This window comes from Solanum tuberosum, unplaced genomic scaffold (genome assembly GCF_000226075.1).
Source record: "Solanum tuberosum cultivar DM 1-3 516 R44 unplaced genomic scaffold, SolTub_3.0 scf00202, whole genome shotgun sequence".
In the NCBI taxonomy this organism is placed as follows: domain Eukaryota; kingdom Viridiplantae; phylum Streptophyta; class Magnoliopsida; order Solanales; family Solanaceae; genus Solanum; species Solanum tuberosum.
In genome coordinates this window covers 212533-232668 of record NW_006239128.1, presented here as the reverse complement: position 1 = coordinate 232668, position 20136 = coordinate 212533, and the positions used below count along the sequence as shown (strand labels likewise).

The following is a 20136-nucleotide window of genomic DNA, read 5'->3' as shown; positions in this document are numbered from 1 at the left end:
TACTTTAAAGTACAAAAACTAATAATCCATGGCCAACCGGCCATTGACAAATTCCAACATCGTTATTAGTCATCAATTTTGCAACAAATCAACTTTACATTAATTTTGACATATTAGAGTATTAATTTCATCCCAAAATAGTTGTTTAATTCTTCTTCCGTTCCATATTTGTTACTCTATTATTTTACAAAATTAAAATGAAATTAATTGTTTTTATCCCATTTTATCCTTATTATTAAATGTTTTTGAAATAAAATTAGTTGTCTTGTCCTTCAATAAAGTATAATTTATTGGATAGAGATAAAATAAACTTTTATTTATAATTTTCTAAAGGATGTGAAGAAGAAAATATGACGACTAATATTGAACTAAAAGAAATGTTTTTTTTTCATTTTTTAAAAGTTAATGACTAATATATTTTAAAATATTAGCCAAATTCATATAGTTTTTTACTCTTAAAATAATATTTCATTTAAAAGATACCATTTTGTAGCTCTATTAATACTAGTATCATTTATCCAAAAAGGGGCTAAAGGCAGTTTTTGGTCCACAAGAGCTACATCATGCCCTATTTTCCAGCGACTGCCTTTATAGACTGCCTTCAATAGAATGTTCAAAGTCAATATTTATCATCTAATTCTGCTCAACCAATAGGAATTAATTGTGGATTGTTAAAATAACTAAAATTTTCAAAATCTTGGACCACTTTGTAGTTTTTGTAGATTACTATTGTCTACTCCATTAGTCCATGACATGGAAAGTTGTGGAGGATACTAATTAGGAGAGCTGAAAAATACTTAATGTTTTTCTTTTGGTGATATACGAGTTGTAATAATCATGTCTCTTAACAATATATAATTGTACCTAAATCATTACTAAAAAAAGGTTAGAATGTAATATATTTGTATACTCAATAGATTTGGGGAGAAGTGATTAACTAAGATTTGGTGCAGTATCAGTTTATTGAGAAAATGCCTTTAGATAGAAAGTTGTGGAGGACACGATTTAGGGTAGTAGTGTGTTGACTTGCTATCAGTCCATACTAGTAGTCATAGTATTGCTCATGTAGTTTCTTATCCTTTGATTTGTTGTTATCTTCTTCTTTTTCTTGTACTTCGATTATTGCCGTATTTTGCTTTGTTATGCTTTCACTTCTGTTAGTTTTTTCTGGACTTCGAGGGTCTATTGGAAACAATCTCTCTACCATCTGAGGTAGGGGCTAGGTCTAGGTACACTCTACTCTTCCGACACCCAGTTTGTGCCTTGTGGGACTATACCAAATATATTGTGGTTGTATACTCAATAGGTTTCCTAATGCATATAAAAAGTTTGAGCCAAAATTATTGAAGTCGGTTGAACACATGACATTTACACATCCAACCCTAAGGTTTAATTAGTAGGCCGAAGTCAACTCATATCTATGCTAGTGGAAGGTAATGGTACTCTATAATATGATAGAGGGATATGTCAGTTGATTCGAACACCACCGTCATTTTTTGAAAAATAGCAAATTCATTTTCTGAGATAACTAAATTTCAAGATTGAAACATTCAGTATGAGTAGCTTGGCTCCTGTGTACAACTTGCCTTGTGGCTTGCTGCTATTACTCTTGAATTGTCATTTCAACAATTGGACTTTTGTGCATTAAGCACCTTTACAAAAAAAAAACACACAAAAGAACAATGGCAACAAGTCAATTAGTCCTATCAAGAAGATGCTAAACACAACATAGTGAAGATTGTATCCTTCTAGGAAGAAAAAGAATTTCATTCCAGCTATCGATAATTTACAGTTTACACTAACAACAATTGTTACACGAATCGTACTATTCTAACCACCAAAACTTATCGTCTAGTGATACTGGTAGGAGTCTTTCGCGGACATATGCGTGGAATGTCAATCTGATTTAATGGAGTCTGGACTACTAGAGATGCTGTCATGGCTAACATCACATGCAGCCAAAGCTCTCTCTAAATTAGAAACAATATCAGTCATTGTAGGTCTATGTTTTCCTTCCAAATGAACACAATGCATTGCAGTATATGCCACCAATTCTACTCCCTCAGCTTCCCTCAACTCGGGCAGCCCAACTCTGGGATCCAAAATCTTGTTCAATTCTCCAACCATAATTGCTGGTACTGCAAAGTCGACAACACTCATTGGCATGTCCCCGTTTTCACTAGTTTTGAATAAGGCTCTTTTTCCGGTCAAAAGTTCTAACAATACAACCCCAAGTCCATAGACATCACTCTTTGCTGTCAAGACATTTAGGCCATAGTACTCTGGATCGATATACCCAACTGTGCCTGCTGCCCTCATTGGCTGACTGAATCTGGCATCAGTCTCCGGCCACATTAAGGATAATCCAAAATCTGACACTCTTGCGATCCAATTTGCATCGATCAAGATGTTGGATGACTTGATGTCCCGGTGAATTATAGGTGGAACTGCATAATTGTGAAGGTATTCGATGCCACGAGCAGCATCTAATGCAATCTTGATCCTCATTTTCCAAGAATTCACTACACTACTACTCTTCTCCACGTTGTTCTTATCGTGTAAATGATCATAAAGCGCCCCATTCTTCATGAACTCATAAACCAAGAGTCTTTCATCCATTTCTTCACAATAACCAACCAATCTAACCAAGTGTTTGTGGTGTAGTCGGGACAAGAACGTCAACTCTGATTCAAAAGCCCTCTCTTTCTCCAAGAACTTCTTCATCTTCGGACTCATTTCACCACGCTTAATTGCAACCTCACGGCCATCAGCTAATTTTCCCTTGTAAACAACCCCAAAGCTGCCAGCACCAATCTTATTCTTTAAAGAGAAATTGTCCGTAGCTGCAACAAGCTCCGAAAACTGAAACTCCTCTGCCCTATCACCATGTATAGATGAAGTTCCACTCCTCTGACGCCTCATTAACCTCGACCCTTGGCGCCTAAGAGTAGATGATCTTGAAACTTGACCACTACTATAACATTGTTGAGCAACATTATTAGTACTAATAGTAGGTTGAACAGAATTATGAATTTTCTTCTTCCCAAAACAAACACCAGTCCATAAACAATAAACAACAGTACAAATCCCTGCAATAGCCCCAACTGATCCAACAATCACAAAAGCTAACAATCCCTTTCTCAACCCCTTAGATGGCGACGATGGCACCATAATAAACACCGGTGGTGATGGTGGTGGAGCTACTCCAACCGAAAAATCACAAGGCCTACAAATATTACCATTCCCAGAACACAACGTTTTCGATTGAGGATATACACCACAATCACATACATTCTGAACACATGGACCTGGAAGAATCATTGGTAAAGGAAGCTCAGTACCTGAAGGATACATATTACTACTCCAACCAGGTCCCCAACAGATAACAGAAAAATTCCCACTTGTTAATCCACAAGTAAAATCTAAACCAGCAACAATTGATTCAAATGAAAGACCTTTCGTTAAATTCATCGAAAATTCACCATTCCCACCCCAACAAACAACTGTATAATTCATTCTAAGAATTCCACAAGTATGATTAACCCCTAAAGCTAATCCGTTATACTCATAAGCAAAATTAGATGGAATATCTAATTGACCATTTTCATTATCTCCTTTGCAGATTAAAAAACCTGTAGAATTCATCCCACAAGCATGTTTTCCACCGGCAAATATATTCACTACTGTAATATTACCAAAACCAGATTGAATAGCTGAAGCAATATCCCTATTGTTTCCCCAGCATATAACCCTATTTGAACTTTTCAAAATTCCACAAGAAAATCCCGACCCAGATGAAATTGACATGAATTGTGACGACCCATTTGGTTGTTTCGCCAAATTCGAGTCATCTCTCCAACATTTAACATTTTGGGTACCGTTTGTTAAGCCGCAAATTTGAGTATCTCCCATTGTAACAGTTGTTAACAAAGTTGAGTAACTGAAGAAAAGTCTTTTGGGTTGAAAACTTGAGTTCCAGAAGAGAAGGGAAAACCCACCGGTTTCAACGCCGGTGAAGCCGTTAACTCCGCCGGCGATGGAGTTAAAGGAGGCGTTAGGAGATATGGGGATGGGTGCTAATTGATTTTCTGACCAGCATTGGATTCTTTGGATTGGTTGAGAAGCTACTATGCCGCAGATAGTGATGTTGGCGCCGTAAGCAACGGCCAAAGTGGTGGCGGAACTACCGAGGGCATGAGAAAATGGTAGTAAAACAGAAGTTATCAGTGAGATAACGGCGGCAACGATGACGGCGCCGGCGCCGGAGATGGGTAATGTCATCAGAAATTTTCTGTCATTTGTAGAAGGAAAAAGGCTATGATGTAAGCTAAAAAGTTGGAGCAATGGTGGATTATACTGTATATGTGTGAACAGTAGCTAAGCTTAACAGAGTTTTAATTTAGAGAATTCAAAGTCAAAATATAAAGAAATGTTTGGAAGGATTTTATTTTTTTTAAAGACAGCGGGTGTCAAAAGAATATGAAAAATCGGCCGAACCGACCTAATCTAGCCGTATCGAATCGATTTGTATCATTGAGATGGTCTTTTAATTTATAAAAACATCAAAAAAATTCTCAAACTAAATCGAATAACCTTACATTTATGTGAATATATTTTATATATTAATAATATGTTTTATATATATATATATATTATAACATTTTTCAAATATAAATATAAATTAGGTCTTAGATACTATAATAGATATTATATCAAACGATATGGTAAAACCTATGTAAGCACTCTTATTAAACAATACGGTAACACAATTTTATATTCTTGACATCTTAGCGAAGAATTGAAGTGCTTCTTCAAGAATATACTTGTGAAAAAATAATATTTTAATTATAGTATATATTGAGGTGATACTTTAAAAGTAAAAAAAATGAAATTAATCGAATTGTACCGATCCGAAGAGAAACCAATATGATTGGGATGGTTTAAAAAAATTTAATTTTGATTATACATTATGAAATACTCGAAAAATTGAGATGGTATAATTTTTTAAAAATAGCCGACCGAACCGTCCCATTGACACCCCTACTATTTAGTACGAAGGAAATATTTTCTTCGAAAAATGATTTTCTAGAAAAAGTTCTCTAAAAATAATAAGTGGATTTATTACTTATTTTTTTAGTGTTAGGTAGATAAGCAAGAAAATATTATTTCAAAAATATTTATATGGTATATAGCAAAATATTATGGAGACGGGATGAATGAAGTGGATGTTTGAAGGTGGTGGGGGTGGGATGTTCAAGGGGTGGAGGTTGGGGGATTAGGTAGGTGGAGAACGGAGATGAAGCAATAAACTTGGAATATCACTTATACAAATTACTTTTCCTAATGTCTAGGAAGATTTTTCTTGAAAATTTAACAAATAAATGTCTTTCAAAAAGAATTAACTGCAAGAGTAACAATAGGAAAATTTTAATTAATATTTTCTTGATTTAGTAAGGTAGACAATTAATATGAGACAATTATTTTAGTAAGATGATCAACTAATATGGAACGAAGATAATAAAAGCTTAAGCTTAAAAGCTTTATCCATACGTAGTGAGACTTTAGTTTTCTAAGCATTTAGCTTTTAGAACCCTCTTTTCCTTTGATCCTTCGTGTGTTCATTATCCTATTCCAATTCGATTAAGATAATTTGCTCACTTTTAAGAAATTTGCCTTTTCACTATAATTCTTTTTTCAAACATATGAAAATTGCAAAACATTTTTTGAAAAATATTTTCCTCTATAATAAACGGCAAATGCACAATTTATTATTCACTCCATTTCAGTTTATTTTTCTTACTTTTCTTTTTAATATACAAAATAAAAATCTCTATTTTTATTTATTTAATTTCAATTTCTTACATTAAATATTTAAAATCATAAAATTAAAGAATATTATAATAATACATTTTACATATTTTTAAAATTTATGATCATAAAAAAAATTCTTAAAAAATTATTTTCTAAAATTGTACTATCAAGTAGGAATCAGCGAAACCAATTAAATGAATTATCACAAATTAATTTGAGACAGGGACGGCTACGCCATTATGTTTGAATCGTTCTTTTTTGCAGAGTTCATGTATGGTACATATCATAAATGCAATGTTGCCATATGTCTCTCTCTTTTTCTTTTTCTTTTTAGGTAATTCTATACCTTTTTTCGTCTCAAATAATATGTCGTGATTTTCACGTTCTTTAGAAAATGATAGTTCTTTCGTTCTATTATATGTGACGTTATTTAACTTGATATGTATTTAAGAAAAAAATGAAGTTTTAACTTATGGTTTAGAACAATTCTTTGATATTTGTGTAGTTATAAATCATTTCATTAAGGATAACATAGAATTTTTAAAGTGAAAATTATTTCTTAATATAATAACGAGATTATTTTTTTTGGAATGTAGGATGGAAGGAGTATTACTTTTTTTAAAATTAAATTTATGTTTTTATTTTTCTTTTTAGTTTATTTTAATAAATGAATAATTGGTAACTCTTTAATTTAAATTTTGTATAAGATATATTCAAGAACATAAGATTAAAGCATACTTTGGTACACTTTAGTATTTTACATATCTTTAATTTAAAATTATAAGATTCAAAAGTATTTTCTTTTATGTTTTTAAACTTCGTATGAAGTTAAAACTATATAATTGAGACGGAAGTAGAAATTAGGTACGAGTTTTAACTATTTTACTCTTTATTGATATCTGAACAATCATAGCATCACTTCATATTTGAGGTGTTTATAGTCTTCAACAACAATAATTATAAGCATGAAATGAGAAGAAGAAAACTAATTACTTTTTTCCTGAACTTTAAAGAAAACAAATCATTTGAAATAATTATTTTTAAAAAACACGACAAATAAATTTAGACGAAAAGAATACGTCTCAAAATACTAAAACTTTTTATTATCAAAAATATGTATCTCAGACTACTCGTCACTTTAGAAGTTTAAAATAAAATCAATTACTAGGAAGCATTTGATAGCTAATTAAAATTACATATGTATTAATAATACAGGTATTAGATATATATATATATATATATATATATATATATATATATATATATATATATATATATATATATATATATATATATATATATATATATATATATATATATATATATATATATATATATATATATATATATATATATATATATATATATATATATATATATATATATATATATATATATATATATATATATATATATATATATATATATATATATATATATATATATATATATATATATATATATATATATATATATATATATATATATATATATATATATATATATATATATATATATATATATATATATATATATATATATATATATATATATATATATATATATATATATATATATATATATATATATATATATATATATATATATATATATATATATATATATATATATATATATATATATATATATATATATATATATATATATATATATATATATATATATATATATATATATATATATATATATATATATATATATATATATATATATATATATATATATATATATATATATATATATATATATATATATATATTTCGAAGAAGCCATAGTTGACGAAAGGATAAGTTGGTGTGTGAACGTTGACATATTTTATATCTATAATAAAGTGTGAATTGAAATAGGAAAGTACTTGAGAAGATATTGTGGATCCAAGAGTAAATATATACCACATAGAGCAGTATGGTTGTTATATAGGGCCACCGGCCACATTATCACACAACATTTCTTTAATTAGGAAGGGGGGAGGCAGGTATCTGATAGAATAGTCGATGTGCATATAAAATTGACTTAGGTACTACCCTAATGACAAAAAAAAATTATTTAATCCCTTAATATCATTAAAAGTTCAAATTTTAATAATTTTAGTAATTATTTAGTTAATTTTATCCCATGTTATGCATCATGGACTTGTGGTCAACTAGCCTGTTTAAGAAAATAATCATAGTAATTGGACTATAGCTTTTACGAGGTATGTGTTATCTCCCACTAGCACAGATATTGAATAACTCTATCCGCTGAAGTTTCAATAGATGGAAGAAATCGTCTAATGATAACATTTGCCTCCACTATGATTTACTTTGTCCTCAACTAGCTTTCATATGGAACCTCAAGCCTCAAACACGATCAATGGCGTTGGAGGTCCATTCCTCTGCCAGAGAATATCCATGATATGCTTTTCCTTGATCCGAGGATCTATCAGAAACAACCTCTGTCTTCCAAGGTAGGGGTAAGTATAAGATCTACATACACTTCACCCTCTACAGACCTCACTTATGGAATTACATTGTGTTTGTTGTTGTTCTTGTTGCCTCCGGGGATTGTAGAAGTTGAAAAAAATACAAAAAATACTTACAAGACAAGGAATAATAATATTGTAGCCACTAAAAATATTAAGAACTGAGAAGGTTTAAACAAATTAACACTTAGCAAATGCTAAAGAGAGCTACTAATCATCAAATCTATACATAAATTTAGGTCAGGGAAGGTAGGTATAAATATTGGAAATCACTGTTTATAATAATTGCACATACATGAATTTCTTCTCACAATTGGAAGCTATAAACAAAGTTACAAAAGAATTTAATAGATAAGAAATTTGGGTCTTCATAGATGGCGGCTACTCCTGAACAAATAATCTATACAAAAATTTGTTCTTCCGGTGAAGAGGTACTAACCTTGTACAACAAATTTAGAGTATAGGTGTGTTGCGTCTCCTGGAATAGCAAAAAAATTTACTTGCCAAAGATCATCGTACATTTGTGAATTCACAAGTAGGGATTCCATGGTTTTGAAACCATTCGGGCATTTGAAACCTTTCGCGAAGCACAGGCCTTACATCCTTCTGCTCAGATAGATGCTTGAGAAGTGGAAGGATTTCTTCCAAAAGCTAATGTGGAAGATGAAAACGAAGTTAAACTCACAGAGTCACGGGGATCAAAGTAGACTAAAATTTGAGGAATAGACCTCATTATTATTTTCTGATCATTCCTTGTACCTGGTTGTCATGGGGTTGTCCAGGAGAAAATGAAATGCACGGGATTCCATTTAAAGGCTGTAACAAGAAACTGAATGGGTTGTTATCAACAATGACAACCCGGCATAAATCCTCTGATATGCATGACAGATCCTTCACATGCTCCCGGAATTCCCTGTGATGCACATTTAGTGTCAAATTTACCATAGTTATATTATATATTATACAGAAACAACAGTGACTTTGAACTATTTAAGTTGTTATAGGTGGCATCAGCGAAAACCAGAGTTCACAAGGAGAAACAATACAAGGGAAATCAACTGATAGTAGTAGGGGTGTTCATAATTCAGTAAAAACCAGACTACCAAAATGAACCAAGCAAACAAAACACGAAAGAGGAAAACCATACCATACCGAATTTAATTAGGTTTGGTTCTGATATCCTATTTCAAGAAACCAAAAATACTGAATTAATATTTTCCAAATCCGTACTATCGTCTGTAGTTTAAATTTCACACAGAACAAACCATATAAAAAAAACAAGAAACACATAACACGATGGTCAGAAACCGTCATCATTAATGGAATACCCATGTAAAATAAAATTAAAAACTATTAAGCAACGAATTTGGAAAACGTCATATATTAATCAAACCTCAACATCCACATGTATTCGACGTGGCTGTCACATCATCCAAACTGTCCATTTTAAGGTGACGTCAACATGGTGTGCCATATCATCATATCCATTGGCTTATCTACGTCCATGTTGCTCCCACCTCAACATGTCGTAGTGTTGTTTTCTTTCCACATGGCTTTTTTGAAAGGATTGCCCACACAAAATTCTACAACAATCTGACTTCATTTATCCATGAGTGTTTATTATTGACTATAGGTGGCAATATTCAACTCAATACCACCCTAGTATTCATCATGGTGTTCAAATGATAATGAACTTATTCACACCGTCAAGTAGTGTAAAGTGTAAACTCAAACAGAACAAACAAAAAAGAGAACATTTGAACTGATGTCAGTATGACAACATTCAACAACATTTCCACCTCATCTTTAACAACATACTCAATGAAATCCCACAAGTAGGATCTAGGGAAGGTAGAGTATATGCAGAAAGAAGTACATTCAAGTACACCCTCAGCTCAAGCGCAGCACATCCAAGCACAAAGAAGAAAGAATCAAAAGTCACCCTTGGCACAAATTATTAACTCGTGGTTAGCAATTTAACCTGAGTTTTTCCTCATTCGAGATATATATTCCTGTCCTCAGCCTGTGTAATCATAACAAGGCCACTGACACCTTCCTGGTTACCCCTCAAGCAGCTATTGTCAATTGACATCACCTGAATCCAAGCCTTACGCTTGTCACTTGGATACGGTTGATGAAAAAACCATTATCAACAGAAATTGACAAGTTCTTTTCTTCGCTAATCTCATCAGATAGTCAATATGATTTATAATTTTGCTTCTTGTTTCAAGCTCTAACGCACGATCTAGAGTGAAAAGAATGAAATAGACAATCCCATAATCCATGTAGAATTCTCGATATAGTGTGGTGCACAACACACCGATAAGTACAACATTTACTTATTGAGCATCAAACATTTCCATGAATCCAATTTTCCTTCTAATACCATCATATTTTTACTCCTTTTATCCGTTCACTTTCAGATTATTTCTTTACTCTATGACGCTTAAAAAGAACAGATTTGCCTCACATTTAACATGTCAAATGATGCCAGATAGGAAAGACAAAAAATAGTAAAAGACAGAAAAACAAGTATCTATACTTACGTGCTAATAGTTGAAGGACGATAAAGTCTATGGCTAAACAGATTCTCAAGGTCAATTTTATCAACAACGGGTCTTGCATATCCTGTATGCACATAACAACCATAAGATCAATATTTTTGGATGAAGTTGCAATGGAAAAGGAAGAGAACTAAATCAAGTAGAAAGTAATGAGTTAACCTTCAAGTCCAGCAGTAAACAAGACCAGATTAGCAAACTCGCTAAGTTGTTTTAGAAACTCGTGTAATCCAGGACGTTCAAAAACTGTGACATAGTTGATTTTAGGTTTGCCATCATATTCCTAAAACCTCCAAGAAGAGAATCAGCGTGGATGTCAAAGAAACTTGCTAGAATATTCTGTCATATAGTAAGTTTACCTTTTCTGAAGATACGCACTCAAGCTCAAACCACTTCAACCCAGCCTCTGTTGCCTGGGTGCAAATGATGGTAGGCAAACTTGATGTCTCATATGCACAAATCAAAGTTTCATCCAAGTCAAGAACTACCTGCATCCAGCATCTAAGAACTTGAGAAAAACATAAACAGAAGGCAGTCATTTTAACAAAATATCTATTAAAGATTGATAAACACCATTGACAGTCAGCAGTATCCGTGTTCCAAGAAGCATCGGTTATCCAGTTCTACAAACATTTAATAAGCTGGTTATCCGAAACCCAGCTAGGTTGTGGGTACAATTAGTTAAAGTGATTTTAGACCTTCTGTTGTCACTAAAACCCACCATCTCTTCTTGATACAAGTCAACTTTCGAATTCAGTTAGATGTCAATACTCTTAAAAGATTCTGCCAGAAACTTCTTTGAACTACAACTTTTATTCATCAAGTGAAGCTATGAAGGTATATTCTTCGAAACCAAGACGTAGTCAGTCATGTACATAAATAAAAATGATGAAGCAAAATGAACTTATGGAAAGACAGTCAAAACATTTTTAAGGTCTGGCCAGCCATGTAATTGACAGCCGATGACACAATGTTTATTTATGGAACACTTCAAAATTCCGATACCTAAAATACACTCAAGATTGTTGATATAAGGCTCCTCTAGTATAAAAGAATACTACCTATGACTAATATAGGGCATATTACATAAATAGCAGCCTTCAAACTTGCAACAACAGCACTTCGCTGGCTCAAGCCTATATCACAGCCTAACAAAAAGCTCATTGGACTTGCAGGACTATAAACTAGCCAGCTAATTTGACAATCTATTTGCTCAAGGGACCTTATCCACTACACCACCTTCCCAACAAATAAGGAAAGAACTCAGAAGAAACCCAAAAGAATACCGTAACAATGCAAAACATAGAAATCACCTTACTAACTAAAAACGCATGTTGTAATCACAACATTCTCTATCCTTTGACATATTTTATGGAAAATTAATGATTCCCCAAGGAACTCATGTCCTCATTATAGTTGCCCTGCTATAAAACTTCCTCCTTTTACCAATTTAAATTTCCATAATACCATTCATCTCTTCAGATTAGAAGCTAACTTTGCATGTTATATGCTTATACTAAATTTTCAAGTTGACTTGTGAACATCCTGGACCAATCTGCACATGGTTTTCACACTACTTAAATAGCTTACAATAGCAGCCAAGGGTGTGCTCTAGTGGCCAATGAAGTGGGTGAAAACCATGAGAGACCTGGTTTCAAATTCCAACACTGACAAAAAAAATAAAAAATAGGTGATTTCTTCCTATTTGTCCAAGTCTTGGTACCTGTGTTGATCACTGTTGTTTAGCTTGTATCGCACATTATGCCTCATCAAAAAGCATATATATCAGATGCTCCAGCAGACATTACAATCCTTCCGGACATAAAAGCTAACATGATCTAATACATCATTTGTATGATTAACCAGACATTACAACACCAATGCATTTTGCTAAGAGAAATCAATTATTACCCATGAATTTCTATTCAATTATGAACCAATATGCACCTTGGCCAATCCAAAATTTCTTCCTACTATTTTTTTTTTGATAAGGTTAAGGTTGTATTCATCAGCATTAAGGACATGCTGGAGACCAAAAATTTCTTCCTACTATTCCAAGCAACAAATTAACTGCATCCATTATAGTTATCATATTATACAATTCATTGTTACTTTTACATGTACTTGAGTTTATTATGGAATGAATCAAAGAATGGGGAAGAAAAGAATGTATTTATTGACCATCTCCCTGCTACAGCAAGTAACAAACAAGACGGTCATGCACAAGCATACATTAGTTAGGTCAGCAGTTAATGAACTGAAGCGTCGAGACTCGAAAGGCCGAAGAATAGAAACCAAACATTGACCTACACAATGCTTCCTAAAGTTTTGGGTGTCTACTTTGCATTTAGTCTTTCTCCAATATTAGATATCAACACTTCAGAAACTTTCTTCGGAAGTGATCTTGTAATCATCCAACATCTAATTAGAATTCCTCTTAAAACTTATACTGCACAACTTATAACTATTCAACCAAAAAAGTTGTAGTTTACCAGCATATCCAAAATTTGTAAGCATTAAATTCAGTCTGTATTCCTAAGAAAAATCCAATCCTCAACCCAGAAAAAGAAACTAAAGATGCAAATAATCTAGTTTTAGTGTTTTACAACAGGTCCTAATTTACCATTTAGCATGAATTTAACCACTTCCACTGCTGACTAGCAGTCTGGCACAAATCATGACCATTAAATACAACAACATACCCAGTATAGTCCCACAAAGTGAGATTTGGGGAGAGTAGAGTATACACAAACCTTACCCCTACCTCAGAAGTAGAGAGGTTGTTTTTGATAGACCCTCGGCTCAAGGAAAAACAGTTCAAAGCCTTCTAGAAAAAGAAGAAACTGAAGTACAAAAAAGAGAAGATAATAACAAAAACATCAGAAAACCATGACCATTGAAACACACAGAGGTTAATTGCCAAGTGCAAACCTACTAGATTCCTAATAAGTATTCAACTTTTAGCAACGATAATCTGATCAATTCGTGAGCGACCAATACAAGAGTGATATATGATTCATTCTCACAAATAATCTGAATTAGTCATGTTCATCTGAATGATAAGTAGTTCAATGATAATGTAAGTATATAGGTTGTTTGGTTGATGAACAAGTTAAGCAAAAGCTATACAAGCATTAGCTAAGCAGAGATTTACATCGGATTTAAACACTATATAATACTACAAATAATGAAGAGTTTTGTTGCATTAATAGTACAAAGTTATATGCTGGGACTATTTTTCCTTATATAGCAAAACATATAGTCATATGATCCAATAAAACGAAAACACAATACCTAAATCCAATTTCTACAGCTAATTACGAGAAATTACCGTGAGCTTCTGTAAACGTTCCTCCTCAACACTGATCGGGACACTTCCGGTTGTGATTTGCAGAGTCGAGAGAGCAACGGATGACGTCGGCGGCGCCTCCTCCTCCGGTGGCTCAACGTCAGGCAGCGGCTTGAACTGCGGAGAGGAAGAGAGAAGAGAGCTATTGCGAACGCCAAAGTAGGAGAGAACCTGAGTTACACAAGGCGTTCCTTTGAGGATCTGAACAAAGATCTGGAAGAAGAAAGCTAGCCAGTTCAGTAGCGATTTCCAAATTTGTAGAGTTCTCGTCGGCGCGTAGACTTGTGCTGCTTGAACAAGCTCCGGCATGGTTTCGGCCGGAAAAACAAAGACCGGTGAATTTGTATAAATTCCGATGAATCCACCACTGTGGAAGTCAAAAATAGCAGATCAATGGAGAATTCAAAAGTTCATTTTTTTTTCTTTTCTACTGATTAGTAGATGCTGAGTGTATTATTATTAGGATTAATATTATTGTGAAATAATTATTTGACCACAAAATCTCTATCACAACTTTTCCATCTTTTAAAAAAAAAAATTATAAATAAAAAAAGATAACTTATAAATTTATCACTTAAGAAATTTTCCATGTAAATTTACAAATTTATTTACACATTCAAAAAAAATTAATTATAAAGATATAATAGAAAAAAATATTAACTATATTTAAGTTTTTGAAAATTAATTCATAATTTGAGATAACTATTTATAATAAGACAGACAATTAATGATGGGAGTATAATATATTATGAGGTTGAGAAAGAGAACATTTGACACACGAGTGGACAATTTATTTTTTAGAATTTATTTAGTTTCCGCTCAATATGTGAAATCAATATTGAAATTAAATTCGAATTCATATACTAGAATCAATTTTATTTGGATGTTTTAAAATAAATTTTTTATTCTTAATTACTCAATTTCAAAATTTCTAATTAAAAACAAAGATATCTCAACCATTCTAATACAAATTATGATGAATTTCTTTTTTTTGTCCAAAAACAAAACTTTAAAGTTTTTGTTGGAAAATAAAAAATAGAATAAAAAGAGTTTTGTCGGATTGGGAAAGAAGCAGAGGCCTTTTATTTTATTTTATTTTAAATTGGGATTCTAAAACCAAAGTTTTATTTAAGTAGGAATAAAGTTATGTTTTTTTAAGTTCTCCATTTCTTTTCCAATTTATATTTGACTACTTTTATTATTACCTTTTTAGTCAATTAAATGTTTGGAAATTTTAAATTATTTGTGTTGATTGATAAACCATAATAACTGCCTCAAATTTACTGAATGCAACATATCAATAGGAACAATTATGATAAACACTTTGTCCATATGGTCGGACAAAATTTAGAAGTAGTTCAACTACTCACTTTATTTATTCCTTTTTATATAAAAGACGACAATATTATAGTTAAAAATCACTACATGAAAGTAGAATTGTTCATGGTTATGATTAAAAAAATTAAATCCAGCCGCAATTTAAACTAAATCGATTAAAAAATTAATATTTTGGTGTGGTTTGGTTTTAAATGTTGAAATCAATACTATTTGGTTTGATTTTAAGTTTGCTAAAAAAAATTAAACCCGCAAAAATAACCAAATCGAACTGATAAATTATATATAAATTTTTTATAATTACTTATATATTATTCATAAATAAAATATAAATATTTTGTTAAATTTTAATCAACTTAAGTTTTAACTTTACTTTTTTTCTCTAGCTCAACACTTAAAATTTAGCTCAACTACTAAAACCCTAAGGAGTTGTTTGGTTGGAATACAAGTTATGTTGAGATTAGTTATCCTAAGATTGTTTCCTATTGACTGTTTGGTTTGTTGTATTAAAAAAATTTATATGTATTTTTTTTTATAGAGCTTTATTTATTTATTCACTTTTAAAAGTAAATTACGTGAATCTCAATTGTTTAAATTTGTATTTCACATGAATCGAAATAGGCTCGTGGGAAGCCTCTCCTCTTCACTATCATAAGTAAAATACTAAATAAAAACAAATTAATCAAAATTTGAAGTAAAAAATTGTATCAAAATAACCAAAAATATTGGATCAAAACTCCAAAAAATGCATCAAGAAGAAAGCAGCAAAAAAGTGACCAAAATACACCAAAACAGCTACAAAAACTGCACTAAAACAGCTATTAAAACTGAAAAAAATAGCAAAAACTTCAAAAATTTGACCAAAATTGCACTAAAATACATGTCAAAACTAGAGCAAGCAGCTATACTATACAAAAGTGATAATAAAAGGATTTGAAAAATATTTTTTTCATTTCAATTGTTTTATCCCAGGATAAGTTGTCCTGGTATTGTTATTCCACCAAGAAGGAAGGATAACTTATCCCAGTACTTTTTGCTAATCATGTGATAAGTTATCTCATACTTTGTAACCAAACAAGAAATAAAAAAGAAACTAACAAATTATCCCACGACTATTTTCTTTTATCCATCACACCATACGATCCCTAAGTCTAAGTCCATCAAAATCCATTACTTTAATATTTACCTACCTTACCTCACATCACATAGTCGCAACTTCTCTTAATTGAATCACTTTGTTCGTGTATTAATAACTCTAATATTGCTTAATTGAATATGCGATAATTTTCTACTTCTCTTAATTGAATCACTTTGTTTGTGTATTATTAACTCTAATATTGCTTAATTGAATCTGCGATAATTTTCATGTTGATTGTTCATGTACTAAGTGTCTGTCGTCTATCGAGAATTCGAGATGAGTATGACATCAACAAATTTATTACAACGATTATTTTTTTGATTTGATTTGATTTTATAAATTTAAAAACCAACTAAATTGATTTGGTTTTGATTTTAATCAATTACCGATCCAAATCGAATCATGAGCACCCCTACCTGCGAGGTTCCTCCCTATGATGTTTTCGGTGAGGGTTAGTAATCTTTATGTATCTGATTCAGTAATTTTGCTCAAATAATATATTTATATTAATAATTTTTTTTTATATATATATATATATATTAAATCTAAAATTTAATTATTGTCACTTAAAAGTTTTCTTATAAAATTAATAATTCATAAATTTTATTTAAAAGTATTCTTATAAAATTAATAATTCATAAATTTTATTTTATTTTATTTTTAATTTCATCTCTAATGCTAGTTGAGCTGCCCATATGACCCAACATATTACCAGTAGTCCGACCGTATGGACCCGCCTCTAAGGTGCTTTTACAGCACATCCCGCGCTATATATATATCTTTGCAAGGGTCATTTCCACTTTTGCCCCTATTTGTATTGGTATTTAATTATCTAGCTAGGATTTAAGTTTGGGAAAATTGTACGTTATAACAAATTATTAATTCAAAATAAATGTTATAGCTACAGTTTCATTTAATTCCAATTTGTAGCAAACACATTGTCATTCTCGCTTCTCTCCCCTGAATCTCATAGGCCTCTCTCCCTGAATCTCGCTCACCTCTCTCCCCTGAATCTCGCTCGCCACTCTCAATTCTGTCACTCGCCTCTCTCACTTTTAATACAAACACAAATGTATACATTGTGTTTGTGTTGTATAAAGTAGGAGAGACTATATATACAAATACAAATACATATTTCTCCGTCCTGTACACTTATAATTGTACTAATGGATTACAAATTTTCCACTATTCAATTCTCTTTTCTCTTTTCCCCTCTCTCTTGCTTTATATAAACAAATTATACAAATACAATGTACAATTTGTGTTTGTATAAAGTGAGAGAGAGATTTGATAGACAAATACAAATGTTGTAATCCAATTCAATTGTATACAAATTCAAATTTTATGCAAATATACAAACACAATCATTGATATATATACATAGTAGTTACATATATATAACTATATAACCGATATACATATACAATTCACTTTCCTCAACTCTCTTCCTTCTCTCGCTCGCCTCTCTCTCCTCGCTCGTCACTCTAGCCCAACACAAAGAACATATACATATACAAACACAATTTTCATAGACACCAACTCCCGATTTATATAATTCGGCGCGATTTATACAAATCAGATGTTGTATAGCAGACTATGTTTGCTATGGAGCGCAAATAGGAAAACTGTAGCTATAGCGTGCAAAATAATTTTTATGTTTGTTATTCCTAAAATTTACTCAAGTTAGTTTTGAGGATTAAAAATTAAAGACCAATACTAAGTACTTTACTCAAGTTAGTTTTGAGGATTACTCAATACCTATAACTAATTTGATATTTGCTCTCTCGATGATGTTGTTGGAAGATTAGGTAATATTCTCCACTTTCCCGTTGTCAATTGTTTTTTCTATTCAATATTCTCATTTATTATTGTATTTATTGTAAAACTAAAGCAAAATAAGACAAAAAATATAGAAGATGAAAGCAATAGAAATAGGGAGACAAAAGATGAGAGATTTTCTTATTATTTCAAATCTTCAAGTGTATACAATATGAACATTTATATCTCTATTTATAGTGTAACATAGAGACATACAAAAGGTTAGTCATAAACATGACATTAACATGAATATAATGGGGGAGGTTATGGAAGTGAAAGGTTACAAGAATAATGGTTATAAAGGTGGAGATTATAGATGTTATGGTTAGCTTCATAATGGAGGAAAGTAATGGAGTAACTTCTTGATGTAGCGGATTATCTTCATAATGGAGGGAAGTAATGTAGTAACTTCTTGGTGTAGTGGACATCCACAATATATTATTTTATAACATTTGAACCGAAATGGCAAACCAATTATGCCAGCTGATATTTATTCTAGTAAACTTCTAGTTTACTTTTGCATGTGATTCCTTCATCATGTTCATATTTTTATTCAACAAACAAGAGAAAGGCGGATAACCTTTTATGTAAATATTCATAACCTACTTTGATTGTAGTAATCTAAAGATATTTAATCTTTCAATAATTTACAGTCTCAATATAATAATTTTTTTTCAATTCCTCTGAAACTTAAAAAGTTTCTTTTGAGACTTACTACAATCCCAATATTATGAACAATTTCACTTCGGGTAGTAACAAATTAGCTCTTTCGGAACTCTCAATTAATTTGTGTACTACCATAAATTTCACAACACTATTTTTATGTTGATCATCTCCTTCGAGGAGAAAATTATTATTATTGTCATGGTTAAAATTATTGCATGCAAGACTTTTTCTTGGCAACCAATGACAAATTTGTGTTGCCACAACATTTATTTTGGTCATGACCACAACCTTTATAGAAAAGATTTATTTCTTTCCTTTGTCCTCCAATATTTCATAATAAAACATACCACAATATTTGTGCAGTACTCAAAGTATATTACCAAAATGACCATTTATGTCAAAATATTTCCTTTCAATCTCTCAAACCTCCCGTAGAGGTGAGATGTGACATTCATTCAACACAGGGCCGTCTTAACCACTAGGCCACTAAAGCTATCGCTTGGGGCCCCATATTTTTTGGGGCCCCCATTTTATAAAAAAAGTACATATACATATTATTAAAAAAATTATATTCATTTTTTGAAAGAAAAAAACGTGCAAGAGGTTTTATTGTTTTTCTTGAAAAAAAATTATTGCTGATATTCTTAAGTATATGTAAATTGTTTTAATTGTTCTTAAAATTTATTCAATTTTAATATGTCAACTAGAAAACATGATTCCGAGTTTGCAAAAAGAGAGAAAATTATTATTGAAGAATTAAATAAATCTTAAAATAGAGCTCTTGATAGATTTTTAACAAATAAAAAAAATTTCGAATAAAAAAATATTGGAGGATGTTCTTCAAATGAACAAGTCACCAATACGTTGTGGACTGGGCATCCGGGGTAGTGACGCACAAGTGCATTGATTGAGGCAATATATTATTGTCCGCACATGCGGGATGACATTGAGTGCTACGTGCAGACATGTCTTGTGC

General features: G+C 31.4%; 2 protein-coding genes across 2 annotated transcripts; both read right to left on the bottom strand.

Moving 5' to 3' along the window:
• Positions 1-1749: 1749 nt before the first annotated feature.
• On the bottom strand, positions 1750-4336 carry LOC102585404 (putative serine/threonine-protein kinase-like protein CCR3). The gene has a single exon (XM_006355685.2). The coding sequence runs from the start codon at positions 4279-4281 to the stop codon at positions 1897-1899; it is 2385 nt and encodes a 794-aa protein (XP_006355747.1). The 5' UTR covers positions 4282-4336; the 3' UTR covers positions 1750-1896.
• Positions 4337-8443: 4107 nt separating this feature from the next.
• LOC102583105 (carboxy-terminal domain RNA polymerase II polypeptide A small phosphatase 1-like) lies at positions 8444-14653 on the bottom strand. Its single transcript, XM_006355591.2, has 6 exons — positions 14186-14653; positions 11214-11342; positions 11017-11137; positions 10840-10921; positions 9053-9206; positions 8444-8944 (listed from the first exon to the last, which is right to left on the bottom strand). Exons 1-6 carry the CDS (start codon positions 14510-14512, stop codon positions 8804-8806), a joined length of 954 nt encoding a protein of 317 aa, XP_006355653.1. The 5' UTR covers positions 14513-14653; the 3' UTR covers positions 8444-8803.
• Between the last annotated feature and the right edge of the window lie 5483 nt (positions 14654-20136).

Excerpts from the sequence above, each read along its gene's own strand:
- LOC102585404 (XM_006355685.2), bottom strand. The coding sequence starts at position 4,281 with ATGACATTACCCATCTCCGGCGCCGGCGCCGTCATCGTTGCCGCCGTT.
- LOC102583105 (XM_006355591.2), bottom strand. The coding sequence starts at position 14,512 with ATGCCGGAGCTTGTTCAAGCAGCACAAGTCTACGCGCCGACGAGAACT. Across the intron at positions 11,343-14,185 it reads AACGTTTACAGAAGCTCACG|GTAGTTCTTGACTTGGATGA; the intron begins GTAATTTCTCGT and ends TGCTGGATGCAG. Across the intron at positions 8,945-9,052 it reads GACAACCCCATGACAACCAG|CTTTTGGAAGAAATCCTTCC; the intron begins GTACAAGGAATG and ends CTTCCACATTAG.